Source organism: Xenopus laevis, chromosome 9_10S, assembly GCF_017654675.1.
Source record: "Xenopus laevis strain J_2021 chromosome 9_10S, Xenopus_laevis_v10.1, whole genome shotgun sequence".
Classification (NCBI taxonomy): Eukaryota; Metazoa; Chordata; class Amphibia; order Anura; family Pipidae; genus Xenopus; species Xenopus laevis.
Window position 1 is genome coordinate 94,023,156 of NC_054388.1, and position 13,955 is coordinate 94,037,110.

General features: G+C 38.5%; 1 protein-coding gene across 1 annotated transcript; it reads right to left on the minus strand.

Moving 5' to 3' along the window:
• Positions 1 to 1,382: 1,382 nt before the first annotated feature.
• Positions 1,383 to 4,760, minus strand: h3c13.S (H3 clustered histone 13 S homeolog). Its single transcript, NM_001092605.1, is given in 4 exon segments — positions 1,383 to 1,770; positions 1,860 to 2,013; positions 2,798 to 2,936; positions 4,737 to 4,760. Coding segments are annotated over 3 exon segments (411 nt in total). The 5' UTR covers positions 2,926 to 2,936; positions 4,737 to 4,760; the 3' UTR covers positions 1,383 to 1,641.
• Between the last annotated feature and the right edge of the window lie 9,195 nt (positions 4,761 to 13,955).

Genomic DNA, 13,955 nt, shown 5'->3' on the forward strand with positions numbered 1-13,955 from the left:
ATTTGTCCTGCACTTGGGATTTCTTTTTGATTGACTATTGGGGGATTGACACAGGATACCCTGCAGGATTACCAGAACCAGGCAACTAAACGGTGAGCTGCAGCCAATTTTAAATACAGAAATCTATTATATACAAAGTATTTACTGGATTCAAATATTTTAGTTACATCAATTTCTTGGGGCAATTCTGTGTTTAATTTACCGTTTATCATGTATCAGGTATTGGAACGGGGTGTATGAGTAAATAGAGTATTTCAGAAACACTAATTTTTGCTCCAGTTTCCCTTAGGTATGCCGATTCACATTACAGGAAAAAGTCGTCCCAAGCATTCTAGATAATGGATGCTGTACCTGCAATTTCGAGACATTACATTGTCCTTTGGTGTCAAAGGAGCATCTTGTTCTAAACTTCTACCAATAATTTTGCTCAAGAAACAAGTCAAGGGTTTTTCATAATTAACGATATATGCACAAGCCCTATTGAGCAAAAGGGAAAACACTTCAGTAAGAGTTACAGGCAGGACCAAAATGTTACAATTGCCTTGGAACAGTTCTACATTAGGTAAATGTTCCAATTAATTGAATGTTTGGTACATTTAAGTGTTTAACCCTGAAACAGCTAGTAACACTAGGATAATGCACATTGATTGAATGATCAGTTTCTCAGTCTGCAGTAAGGCTAAGAAAAGTGGATCCAATTCTCATTGTAGCTCCATGTATTTCAGACCAAAAATTAAACTTTTAGGGGGGCAAAATCTACTCGAGATGCCATGCCAGTCTGTAGAGGATCCAGTTTGTCCGCACACAGACTAAGCAAAGCCACAAAAACCAGCAAGGTGCAGTTAGAGGTGAAGAGCCAGATGGCACATTTCTTAAATTATAAGTAATCATGATCAACTGAAAAGTTTTAGAATTCATCATTAGTGATGGGCGAATAAAAATTTTGGGCGCGTGTCTGAAAGGTCACCCATTCTTTAATGCTAGCATCAAAATTGATGTGGATGGGCAAATTTTCAATTCACATTTTTTTTGCAGCTAATTTTTTGGTGAAAAGAAAATGGGAGATTTGCTCATCACTGTTAATCATTTTAACACATTAAAAGGTAAACCACCTATTTAATGTTGAGCATCATAAGCACAGCAGTACAGTAAACTGTACTGTAGAGTTCTAGTAGGCCAGAGCAATAGAGCAGAGATCTTACTCTAAAGCCAGTCTTCGGCTTCCACTTATTTTAGATGGAATATTAAATTGATAAGACATACCTATTGAACACTTACCAAATACGACCAGATCAAAATACACACTATAGATCGGCTTACTGATGCAGATATAAATACTTGTGCATTCAGGATTTAATACCCAAGTATAAGACAGTGCAACATGAGGTAGTGGAAAGTTTATTTACAATGGAGTTAAACAGATACTAAATGATGTAAAGAATGACGTGGGCATGCACTATGGTTTAAATGAGAGGGTCACAAAAGTAGACTAGCTGCAAATACAAATTTCTGAAAAACCTGAGGATTAAGGGAATGTCATATAAAATGCTTACTAACAACTACTCTACAGTTAACAAACCCTTTATAAAATAAAAAGACATCACACTTATGTACAATTTGTAAAAAAAAAATTCAAAAAAATTAAGCACGCTCCCCACGAATTCTTCTGGCTAACTGGATGTCCTTGGGCATAATGGTTACTCTCTTGGCATGAATGGCACACAGGTTGGTATCTTCAAAGAGGCCAACCAGATAAGCCTCGCTTGCTTCCTACAAACACATTGAGAAAAAGGTATCAGTTTTAATTGCGACTCTTTCCCCTCACATTAAATGCAAAGTGAAGATTCAAGCATACTAACCTGAAGAGCACCAATAGCTGCACTCTGGAACCTCAAGTCAGTCTTGAAGTCTTGGGCAATCTCCCTTACAAGTCGCTGGAATGGCAGTTTTCGGATCAACAGCTCAGTAGACTTCTGGTATCTTCTGATTTCTCTCAAAGCGACAGTGCCAGGCCTAGCAAGGAATTGGGATTTTTAAAGCATATTTATGAAACCGTGAAGTCACTTTGATAAATCTTTAATTAGGTTATTTACCGTGCATCTTGTGCCATTTAGCCCTATTTCAAATTGAGTATCTACCCCCATTTCTGCAGAGCAGTTATGTTTAAAGCTAGAGTAGTGTTTCTGAAGCAAACTTTACCACTGCAGTATCAAACACTAAATTATTTCCTTTAATGCACTGTTATTTTTCCCTTAATAGAAACCTATTGAAAGAATTAACATAATATTTCAACACTTTTTAATATTACAACATAGTTTAATGCAGTGAGCCTTTGATTACAGGAGAAGGAAAGGCTAAAACTAAGTTAGCTTTATCAGAAAGGTCTAAATACACTAGTAAATCCTAAGAGTAATGCTACTCCCGACTCCTGTCAAAAGCACCCGTATTTCTTTCATTCTATTGTGTAGACATGGGCTTCTGTATAAGACTTCCTTCTTTCAGGTTAAGCTTCCAGGGCTAGGGTTTGAGCATGCTCAGTTTGCTCCTCTCTCCCTCTAATTTGAACCCAGAACTATGATTAAGTAGGGAGAGAGTCAGACAAGAATGATGTCACACTAAGCCATATAGCAGCTGCCATACTAAACAGCTTTTAGAGCAGTTTACGCAGGCATGGTAAAGCATTCTGCAGAATATAGTCTTATAGCTTGCACTATTGTGGCTAATCTATTAATAAACTGCTTTGGTAGCTTTCCTTCTCCTTTAATGGCCATAATGCATCTATGCTTCAGTAGTTTACCTGTATCTGTGTGGCTTCTTCACACCACCTGTGGAAGGGGCACTTTTCCTTGCAGCCTTTGTAGCCAGCTGCTTTCTTGGAGCCTTTCCACCAGTGGATTTACGGGCAGTCTGCTTTGTACGAGCCATTGCTTGTTATTCTAAAAAGAAAAAATATTAATGACCCAACTACTAAACAAATTCCAGATGGCAATTTATCTTAAATTATACACTACTGCAGCCACATCCAACTACTATACTATTTTAGCTATAGTAGTCCCTATTGCACATTGTATGGTTAAAGGGATTCGGTAATAATTTGTGATTTTTTTTATTTCTAAAATCACTGTACACTGCAGACAATTCACTCTACAATATAAAATTTCATTCTTGAACCATCAAGTGTATTTTTCTAGTTGTAATACAGCCATCTTAGTCAAACTTTGAGAAACAAATTTCAGTGCCGAATTCTGTTTGAACAGCACTATTAACAGATTCACTTGGAAAGATTTTTTTTCCCCGTGACAGCATCACTTTAATTTCACATCAAAGCCCTGGACAGCTTTTAGACAGAAACATGATTAGGTTAAAAAAAAAAACTCATAGTTCATACTTTTTTCTAGAATACACCATAAACTAGAGGTCATACACTGGGTTTTAGTTAAAAACTGAGGCATCTGGTTCTTACAATTGTTCTGTTAGGCTGCTGGCAGGGGGGGAGAAGGGATTGATAGTACAGCAGTAAAGAGTGACTGAAGTACATGTCACATGAATTGGGGCAGCTGGGAAATGGACAGTGTTTAGCTCCATGTCAGATTTCAAAATAAAATGTCAAATATATCTCTATGGCAATATATCTATCCATAACAGTATCACTTTAATTTCTTATCAAAGCACTGGACAGCCTTTACACCAAAACAGGATTATGTTAAAAAAAAAAATGGCATGGACACGCAAATTTTGTTTTTTTCTAGAATAAACCTAGGCTACAGGTCACCCACTGGCTTTTAGCTAAAGAATAGAGGCAAGCTGAACCATAAAACTGAATTACAGTCCCATGTGTTCAAGCAGCTGAAAGGAAAACAAGATGATCTTTATATCCCTGTTAAATTGTAAGTGTGAAGCGCTCGCACAATATATTTGTAATGGGTTTAATGAGACCAAGCAGATGTGGAACGTTTAAGGAATCAGCGAGTGTTTAGATGCTCTGCCTCTAGCGGCGGCCTCGTGCTACTGCAGCGAGAGACAACCCGCCATTATGCGATCTGTATCTGAGGCCAGGGACAACAAAACATTCCTTAATTCCAATAATAAAACAAGGAATGCGCTGGGCTTGAAAAAAATAAATAAAACGTTAGAGACAATTGTGTCGCACACGTGACAAGCCAGTCTTGTTTGAAGAGTCAGTGTGACGCTCATAAGACACAGGATTGTGTTAAATAAAGAGCAGAATTGTGTAAGTAACAAATAAGTGTATTTGAGGCGCAGTTACACACGGCCAGGCAGTAGTGAGCGGGAAAAGCACAGACATAACGACACAGAGGAGTTTCCCTCACACAGAGGGGCTTATTCCCTAATTCCCTATGAGCGCCGGGGTGTGAGCCTCCATTACACGCCACTGCTGCCACACGTCCCTTCTTCATCCCCGAGCGGAGCGAGAACATGGCGCCGGCCGACTGGGGGGGGGGAAGAACATAGTAAGAGCCCAAAATTAACCGAAAATAAACCGTCCGGTCACTTGGCCGCGTTAAACTCCTCAACGGCCACTTTACAGCTTCCGGTCTCATGTGCAAAATCGGTAACGGCGAACGTTACCGAGTACACCGGAAATGGAGTGTTACCGATGGGTAAAAAAAAAACACCGCCCGCCAAACGGAATAAATATTATTAATCACCGGCAACATAACAAAATAAAAACAACAAATTATCCAACGTGAACAGCCAGTACAGCGCACACTTACCGATCACTCGCGGGAGCGCAACCCAAACGTTCAAACGCGGCGAGTAGGAGACAAACTAACGTATCAGCGAGCCCGCCACCCTCGCTTATATAAGCCGCTCTACGTCACGGATGACGTGTCGTCTTTGTTTCCCCCCCGGTTCTCTCGCTATTGGATAAAAAAGGCAGGGTTGGCTTCTGATTGGTGGGTTGAAATAGAGATGGGCAGGGCTTCGTGTTTCTACCGTGTAATCTGATCTGTTTCTGTGGGTTCCTCGAGCTGCCAAACTCACAGAGTTAAATTACAACTTCCCCAGAAACCGTGAGGGGCTGGCGCTGTTCTTTTTGTGCTTTACTGAACTACAGTCTGACGACTTTAAAATGACTAAATGTAAATCCCCCATGGGATTGCTAATAAAGGTTACAGCCCTCTCAGTTATGCCTGGGAAGCTTTGTCACTGGAGAACAAAGGGGAATTGTTCACAATTACCCCATATGTAGGGCCCTGGGAGGGTTAAAACAAGTACAAGTATATACACTGAGGAACAGGTCTATTTTATGTATAAGGCATATTAAACCTGCAGCCTTCAAACAGGGGGTCACTGACAAATGCTCTGTATGGCTACAAATGTATTGTTATTTCTACTTTTATAGCTTGTATTTCTATCCAGGCCTCTCCTATTCATATTCCAGTCTCTAATTCAAATGAATGCATGGTTGCTAGGATCATCTGGACCCTAGCAACCAGAGTGCTGAAATGGCACTAATGTAAATAGTGTAACTATTTATGTGTCTTTTAGGTATTTTACCTCAATTGTTACAAATTTATCTTTCACTTTTGGGACTTTGACACTGTATCAATTTTTTGAAGTACACAAATCTTACAATGATGAACTTTTAGGGGCCGATTCATCAAGCTCGAGTGAAGGATTCGAAGTAAAAAAACTTCGAATTTCGAAGTGTTTTTTGGGCTACTTCGACCATCGAATGGGCTACTTCGACCTTCGACTACGACTTCGAATCGAAGGATTCGAACTAAAAATCGTTCGACTATTCGACCATTCGATAGTCGAAGTACTGCCTCTTTAAAAAAAACTTCGACCCCCTACTTCGGCAGCTAAAAGCTACCGAAGTCAATGTTAGCCTATGGGGAAGGTCCCCATAGGCTTGCCTAAGTTTTTTTGATCGAAGGATATTCCTTCGATCGTAGAATTTAAATCCTTCGAATCGTTCGATTCAAAGGATTTAATCGTTCGATCGAAGGAATAATCCTTCGATCGTTCGATCGTAGCATTTGCGCTAAATCCTTCGACTTCGCTATTCGAAGTCGAAGGATTTTAGTTCCTAGTCGAATATCGAGGGTTAATTAACCCTCGATATTCGACCCTTGATGAATCGGCCCCTATGTGTCAATTATCTTTTAACTATTTCTCTTTTGTATTATGTAATTTTTGTATGCACTTTTGCACATTTAATCCAATTGAATCCAATTAATTGTAATTGGTCTATGTTTAAATGTTTCTTTACATCTTGATCCACATGCTTGAGAAAGGGGCGGAGCCCTGAAACGTTGCATTTGCACCTTTTGCTGTAAAAATTTTGGCAAGGGTTTCCCAGCAAACTATATCCCTCATGTGCTCGTGTGTTTATTCTTTGCCATAGGGCAAGAACATTTACATTTTTATGTGAATGTTCTTGCTCTGTGGCAGCAGTGTAACTAGAAATTGCTGGGCATCACAGCACAGAATTATGGACATTACATATTTCTCATATACATATACAATGCCCCATTGGGTATCCTATACCTCTTGGGCCCCCTCCTGTCCCAGCATCTGCTTCCTCTATGGCACTGTGATCCATGGCAGCAGCTGACTATTTCTACGTTTGCTGTGTGGGAATATGACACACTCCTAAGAAAGCTAACAGAACTGGGGTCAAATTACTCTGGATGAACCTATTTAAATTCTGCATTTGTTTTAGTCACGGGATACCATTCATAATCTATCTGAATTATGAAACTGTCAGTCAAACACAGGATATTGTATTCATGGTATGAAATACATAACCATTTATTTCTGAAAAAAACGTTAATGACAAAGTATATATGTGTTTGTCTCTTCTTCTATATTTATAATTTTTTGTTTTTAAACACCCCTAAAAGCTGTTTCCTGTTGCAAACACATTGCACAATCATTCAATGACAGGGTGAGATTGTTAGATTCAATGTATAGGGCTTTTATTGGACAAATATTCAATATTGTTTTAACTGAAAAATAGCGATACTTCTGTTATCTCATGCGCTAAACTGCACATACAGTGTTATCAAAGGTACTTTCATTTTATAGTTGATCTAACCTCCTTGGCTGTTTGAAATATTTTTATGGGGAGGAAAATTACCCCTCCAAGACCTGTGATGAGTGATGTCGAACAAATAAGTACATATACATATTATACTTAACCCTTTTCCTTCCAACAATCTGGCCTGGTTAACTGTGATTTGGGCAATACCAGAGCCGGGCCAAGCCAACCAGGCGCCCTAGGCATCCTGCCCAGTTGCTGCGCCGTCTGAGTGCATGCATGTGGGCAAGCTAGATGCTCGCGCGAACAGGCAATTGTGTGCATGCGCGAAACAACGCTTGTGCACATGCGCAAATAGGTGCGCTATCTCGAATAGATGAGAACAAGTGGGCGGTCAGCAGAGAAGGGACCGGACTAGTACATGCCTGGTGCCCCTCCACCTTTGTGCCCTAGGCACGCGCCTACTCTGCCTACCCCTAGTTCCGGCCCTGGGCAATACTAGTTGCTTGTTAAACCTGAAATTTGCTAACTTCTTCTTTGGAAGTATGGTTTGCCTTTAAAAATAATTATTACAAAAAAAAAATCACATACAATGAGGGGCTTTGACGTAGCATGTGAGCTTACATATTTTGGCCAAAGTGTAGTACAAACACATTTTTGTAATAATTATTATTAAAGGCAAACTGTCTGCTGGCCATTTTTCTCTTTCTGTTTGTGCACAAATATTGGCTTTTTTATCCTTTATGGTGATAGTCAACTCCAAAATGCTGGCTAGACCGAGCACTGGCACAAGGGTGCTTCTAGCAGCTGGTCAACGCCACAGTGTGGGTTAGACCAAGCACTGCCTATTTCCTAATGTGTTCCTTGGAAGTATGTCACTTTCCCTGTTGATGAATGTTGTTTCCAGGAAAAGGGTTAAAGCAGCATACCATCCATATAAAACTAAAGGTGGCCATGCATAGGCTGATTAACGCTGCCAACAGTCAAAGTTGGCAGCTTATTGGCCAGTGTATTGGGCCATCCAAGGGCCTTCCCATCTGGCCAAAAATCTCTGGCAAATCTGCCAATGTATAGCCACCTTAAGACCACATTACTGGTACAACCAAAGACAATACAGTATGTAAAGGTGCTGTGTTTGCAATCCTACATCTCTATCCTAGATAGAGTCAGAACTAGAGAACATTAATGGAAACAAATACTGCTTTCACTTGGAATTACATTTACAATTAACTTCAGAAACCATTGAAAATAGTATAAAATATTATTATAAATAATAATAATAGTATAAAATACATGTATAAAATAAAGTTTCTTATAAATTAGTTTATATTTTTATATTTCTATGTTTCTAGGTTTCTGTAATCTACTTAATGGGGCATTACACATGTATAGTGTCTCACTTAGGCCACTGCCTTTTTTGTATATTGTATGCTAAAAAAAAATGCAGCTTGGCCAGTCAATACACATATCAATGCAACATAGCTGCACTTTACTACTTCCTTATTAGAACAACAATTTTCAGGTGTAAACAAAACACTTTAGTCTGGCAAAATTGTTTCTCTCATTTCCACAAATCACACTTTTGTTGATGGTTTTGTGGCTCTGCCTTCCCTTTGTGTCCAGTACTGGTGCTATGACTATGAATAGCTCTCTGAAAATAGAGATGATTGTGGTTTTTTAAATAACAAGGAGTAATCAGTACAGGCCGGTTGTAACCAAAACATGTCCTTTTGATAGTTATATTAGAGGTTACAGCATAATTTTATTCATGATCTTACAATAGTGAGTGCTGTTTTGGAAATGTGAATGTCAGTCAGAAATTTGGTGGAAAGTGGAAACACGTTATTCATATGTTCATATCATCCATAAAGCATACAACTCTCTTTATTTTGGAAGAACTGAATAATAAACAAGGGTAGGACTGCCCAACTATAGGCCCATGATACTTATGTGGGCTTTATAGATAGCACTGAGGCATATTATAAAAGTGCTCATGCGTAGTACTTCTTGTATGGTCATAAGTGCATCAGCAAATGAAACAAGTTAACCTGAAAATAAAAATTTGCCTAATAAAAGAAAACATAATCTAAGCAACATTACTATATACATTTATTTAAAATATGCCCAATCAAATAACTGAACAGTAGTTGAATACACACGAGTTCCTACTGGTTTTTAGCTATAATCTGTATTTTAACCTGTTACTGAATATTATTAATACAGTTAAAGAGATTTCCTGTTCCAAGTTCAGAACACCAACTTAAAGATTCAAATGATTATGAAAACACCTCCAGGAAAACCCATTAATGTGGGCACAGGTCTAACAGAAATTTTGATTTGCTTAAATGAATCACATTCTCCAACTAGTGTTTCAGAAACCTACATCATATATTTAAGATCTTGTATGGACAAATATATCTTGGTGACAGTAGATGTTTTATCATTATATACAAACAGAGAATATGAATTGGGTCTACCAGTGGTGTTTAAAACTCAATTATGTTTTCTATGCAGGTCCCTTTTACAGGCAAATGAAGGGGGAGGGAATGACAGTGGTTGTATGCTTCACTCCCATTTTGCCCAACTTGTTTACATCAACTAGGGACTAGAACAAAGCGCTCCAATATGCACATTTGCAATTTATTGAAGCAGATGTTAATTCTGCAAATTCATTAATTACTTCGCTCCACCTATATAAAGCCAACAAATGGATGCCTAAACTTCAAATAATAACAAGTGTTGCTTGTAAGAGCAAAATTAAACTACATTTAAAGAAGAAATACTTAGGAACAAAAAAAGTAAGTTTGAAAAAACGATATAAAAGAGTTTCTAGGGAAAGTAAAGACTGAGGTGGCCGAGATAGTAGGAGAAAACTACTGCTACTTAAAAAGAAAATTCATTAAACTTAATGAAATGGGTAAATATATGAAATGGGTAAATATAGTGAAAGCTAGACTACTATTGTACCAAATATAACAGTAAGAGTACATGTTTAAGGAAATGTATTAGGATATAACAAAAGCAAATATATTTACATGACCAGAGGCTACACTGCTTGGCAGACAAGGTTAGCTGAAAATGCCTAAAAAAAGGAATGGGAAGTAATACTTTGGGGAAAAAATATGTGACCTGAAAATATATTAAGATAAACAATGTTTACAGGTATGTTTGTATGGAATACAGGTATGGGACCTGTTATGCAGAATGCTTGGAACTGGGGTTTTCTGGATAACGGATCTTTCGTAATTTGGATATTCATGCCCTAAGTCTAATAGAAAAACATGTAAACATTAAATAAACTCAATAGGCTGGTTTTGCTTCCAATAAGCAATATTCGTTAGGATTAAGTGTAAGGTACTGTTTTATTATTACAGAGAAAAAGGGAATCACTTTTAAAAAATTGGATTATTTGGATCAAATGGAGTATATGGGAGACAACCTTTCCATAATTCAGAGCTTTCTGGATAACAGGTTACCGGATAATAGATCCTATACCTATACTGAAGATTTAGTTTATTAGTTAGAACAGGGATGTGGTTTAGAATATATAGGCAGAGAGAAAATATTAGAGCAGGAACAGGAGTAGTACATATTCTATTCCTAAACACCAAAATATTTGCATTATGTAGGCATTTCTATTCCCCAGCATGTTTTAAAACCATACACAGGCAAATTTAAGGTTCTGATTTGGCCACTTCAGAGTTGGCAGCTTATCTGGGCATGTAGAGGGCCTGCCAATGGATATCTGGCTGAAAATGGACCATAAATCTAAAAATTGTTAAAAGTTTGAACAAGGAGCACTTCTTATTTTAATACTCTTTTACCATTTCCCAGTTATATTTGCATTTCTTTTGACACCAAAGTTAAAACATAGTTGGTTCACAGGTGGTCACTGTAGCTAAATAATTATTTAGGAACGTTGTTTCACACTTGGGGATGCCAAATGTTAGGCACCACCAAGTGAATGTATTTACTTAACTGAAATCCTGACGCATGTGCAGTAGAATTAAAGCTTTTTAGTTAAAGTTCGACTTTTTTACTCTACTGCACATGCACAACCGCGAGAAGCAAGAAGCCAGAAGAGGATCGCGCCATGGCGCTCACTGGAAAACATCGGGCCAGTGCAGTTTTCTGCTAATAAGAGCACCGGCTCGAGGTTTCAGGTAAGTAAATACATTCACTTGGGGGTGCCTAACATTTGGCGTGAAGAGTGAACGACTTTCCTTCTCCCTTAAAGAAGCTTTTACATTTTAATCCATAAGGTTGCTTAAAGTCAAGACATCATCTATTATTTCCTTTACATACTGTATATAGAGCCAACATATGTCTCAGTTCTTTACAGAGATTATGGATCATTTGCATCAGTTCCTGTCCCAGTGGCAATTACTTTTGTAAAACTTTAGCTTACACACAGGCCACCAAACAAACGAAATGCAATACCATTAGGCGGAAATAAAGGGGATGGAAGCTCTCACAAAACCAATGAAATCCCATGGAGCAGCCTTCAAGCAGCAGGAGGGACATAAAAGTGCAGTGAGTATTTTTGCTACAAGGCAGGGCTTGTCTTAGGTTACAATATACCATTCAAATAGCTGTCCCTGGTAAAATTCGGCCAAATACAGATCAACGGAGGGCACTCCAACGACAACAAAGGTGCAAAAGTTTTATATGAGGTGCAATCTCCTTGTTGTTCTTCCTTTTTTGCCTAAAACATAGAACTGGGTGGTATGTATATATAACTGACAATATTGTTGTGTATATATTGTTTTGATAAGATACAATTTTGATCGATATACATTTTATTGGCATAGTTAATATAAAGAGATTCTTTTTCATACTACCTTTTGTTTGTATTTTTTTTTGAGTGTGCATACCCAATAAATTTGATATAAAATTCAGCCAAATTTATTTAGCTTTTTTTTTTTTTTTTAAAACATGATGGCCCAGCCCAGAGGCTAGCACTGCTGCCTTGCATTGCTGGGGTCCTGAGTTCAATGCCAGCCAGTAACCTTTCTACAAGTATTTTTATGCCATCCCTGGGACTGAAGCAGTATCCTCCATACTCTAGTCTCCCCCCACACTTCACAAACATAGAGGCAGGTTAATGTACTTCTGGTAAAATTGGCAGTAATGTGTGTGAATGTTATTGGAACCTTAGACCATGCCTGATAGGGACCTTAAATTGTAAGCTCACTGGGGAACTTATGTGAATGGTGGGAAATTTAGGGCTAAACTCAGTGGGAGATTTTGTAGGAAAGTGTAAAGGTGGCTATGCACAGGGAGATGTCGCCAAACGAGTGGATCTCTACCCAATATGCCCACATTGAGGTGGGCGATATTGGGCTGATCCCCATGCCTAAAGTTGCCACCTTTGCTGATGGCTAGACCCGAACAGGGTGGATAGTATTGGGGGTGGGGCAGTGATGTAGGAACAGGCATGATGACATCAGAGGTGGGCACAATGATGTCCGCGGGAGGCTATTGCCTCACTTAGATGACAGTGTCAATGTTTTAAAGTGTTGTTGTCCAGATCAAAACCACACAGGTGGCAACCCTATCTCTATTCTTCCTGATGAGTAAGCCCAATTAATTTTTAATTACAGGTAGGAGATCTATTATACAGAAATCAATTATCCAGAAAGCTCTAAAATACAGCAATGATAATTGAGAAAAAAAAAATCTTATTTTTGATTAATTTGCATTTTTCTGTAACAATAAGAAATTAACTGCACTTGATAGAAACTAAGCCATGTTGGGGTGAGTATCTTAGTATTTTAGGGGCATATTTATCAAGGGTCGAATTTCTAAATGATAAAACTTAGAAATTTGAATTCAAAAAGACCAATTGAAATTAAGTTGAAGTTTTTTTTGGTCGAATAGGTCAGTTTTCAATTGAATAGGTCCGAATTCGGCCGAATTAGAATTGTACAAATCGAAGGAATATCGCATTCGATCGAATTCGATTCGAAGTTTTCCCCCAAAATATCTTCGTCTTTCAAAGTCCACCAATAGACTCCAAATAGGATTATGGAGGTCACTCATGGGCTAAAACAACAATTCGGCAGGTTTTAGATGGCGAATGGTCAAAGTCGAATTTTTAAAGGTATTCGAATTTTTGAATTTTTTTCAAATTCGGATCGAATTTGGACTATTCCCTATTCGAAAAGAGCTTGAAATCAAAATTTTTTCATTTGAAAATTCACCTCAACCTTTGATAAAATCAGCGCCTAAATGATTTTCAGGTATTGGCCAGATTATTGTTCGGGTTTCATAAGGCTGAAAACCGAACAGAAAGTTGACACCTGAATAGGCCTTACAAAAACCAAACTGTTTGGGTCAAAACCGAACAGGTGGCAACCAAACGATCGGATCAGAATGGAGGCTATAGGGTGGTCAGATTGCGGGACCTTAGGTTGCAATATAGCATTCAAATAGCTGTCCCTGGTAAAATTCAGCCCAATACAGATCTTGAGATCACATTGAGGTGGCCGATATCGGGCTGATCCCCAGGGCCCAAAGATCAGATCAGAATGGAGGCTATACGGGCGGTCACTTTGCGGGACTGCATCAGCAAACAGATGCAGGGATTTTTTACCCTGCCTGGGCAACATCTGACCGACTTTTGGCCAGATATCAATCGGGGACGCTCGTCGGATGGCCACACACACGGCCAATAAGCTGCCGACTCTGTCTGTCCACAGCTTTTATTGACCTGTGGTCTGCATGCTGTGTCTTCATCCAATGAGATCAAATCTCATGGTGTCTGACTGACATTTTTTTTTTATTGAAATACATTGAATGTTGGAAGTAGTTGCATGAACAAACAACACCAAACTTTATCTGATCTGACTTTACATTGTAGCTAGATCAGATTTCGTAGCGTAGAACAAATTTTGTGGTGTTGCGTGTAGTTACATTGCAACATGGGATCAAATATGATAAA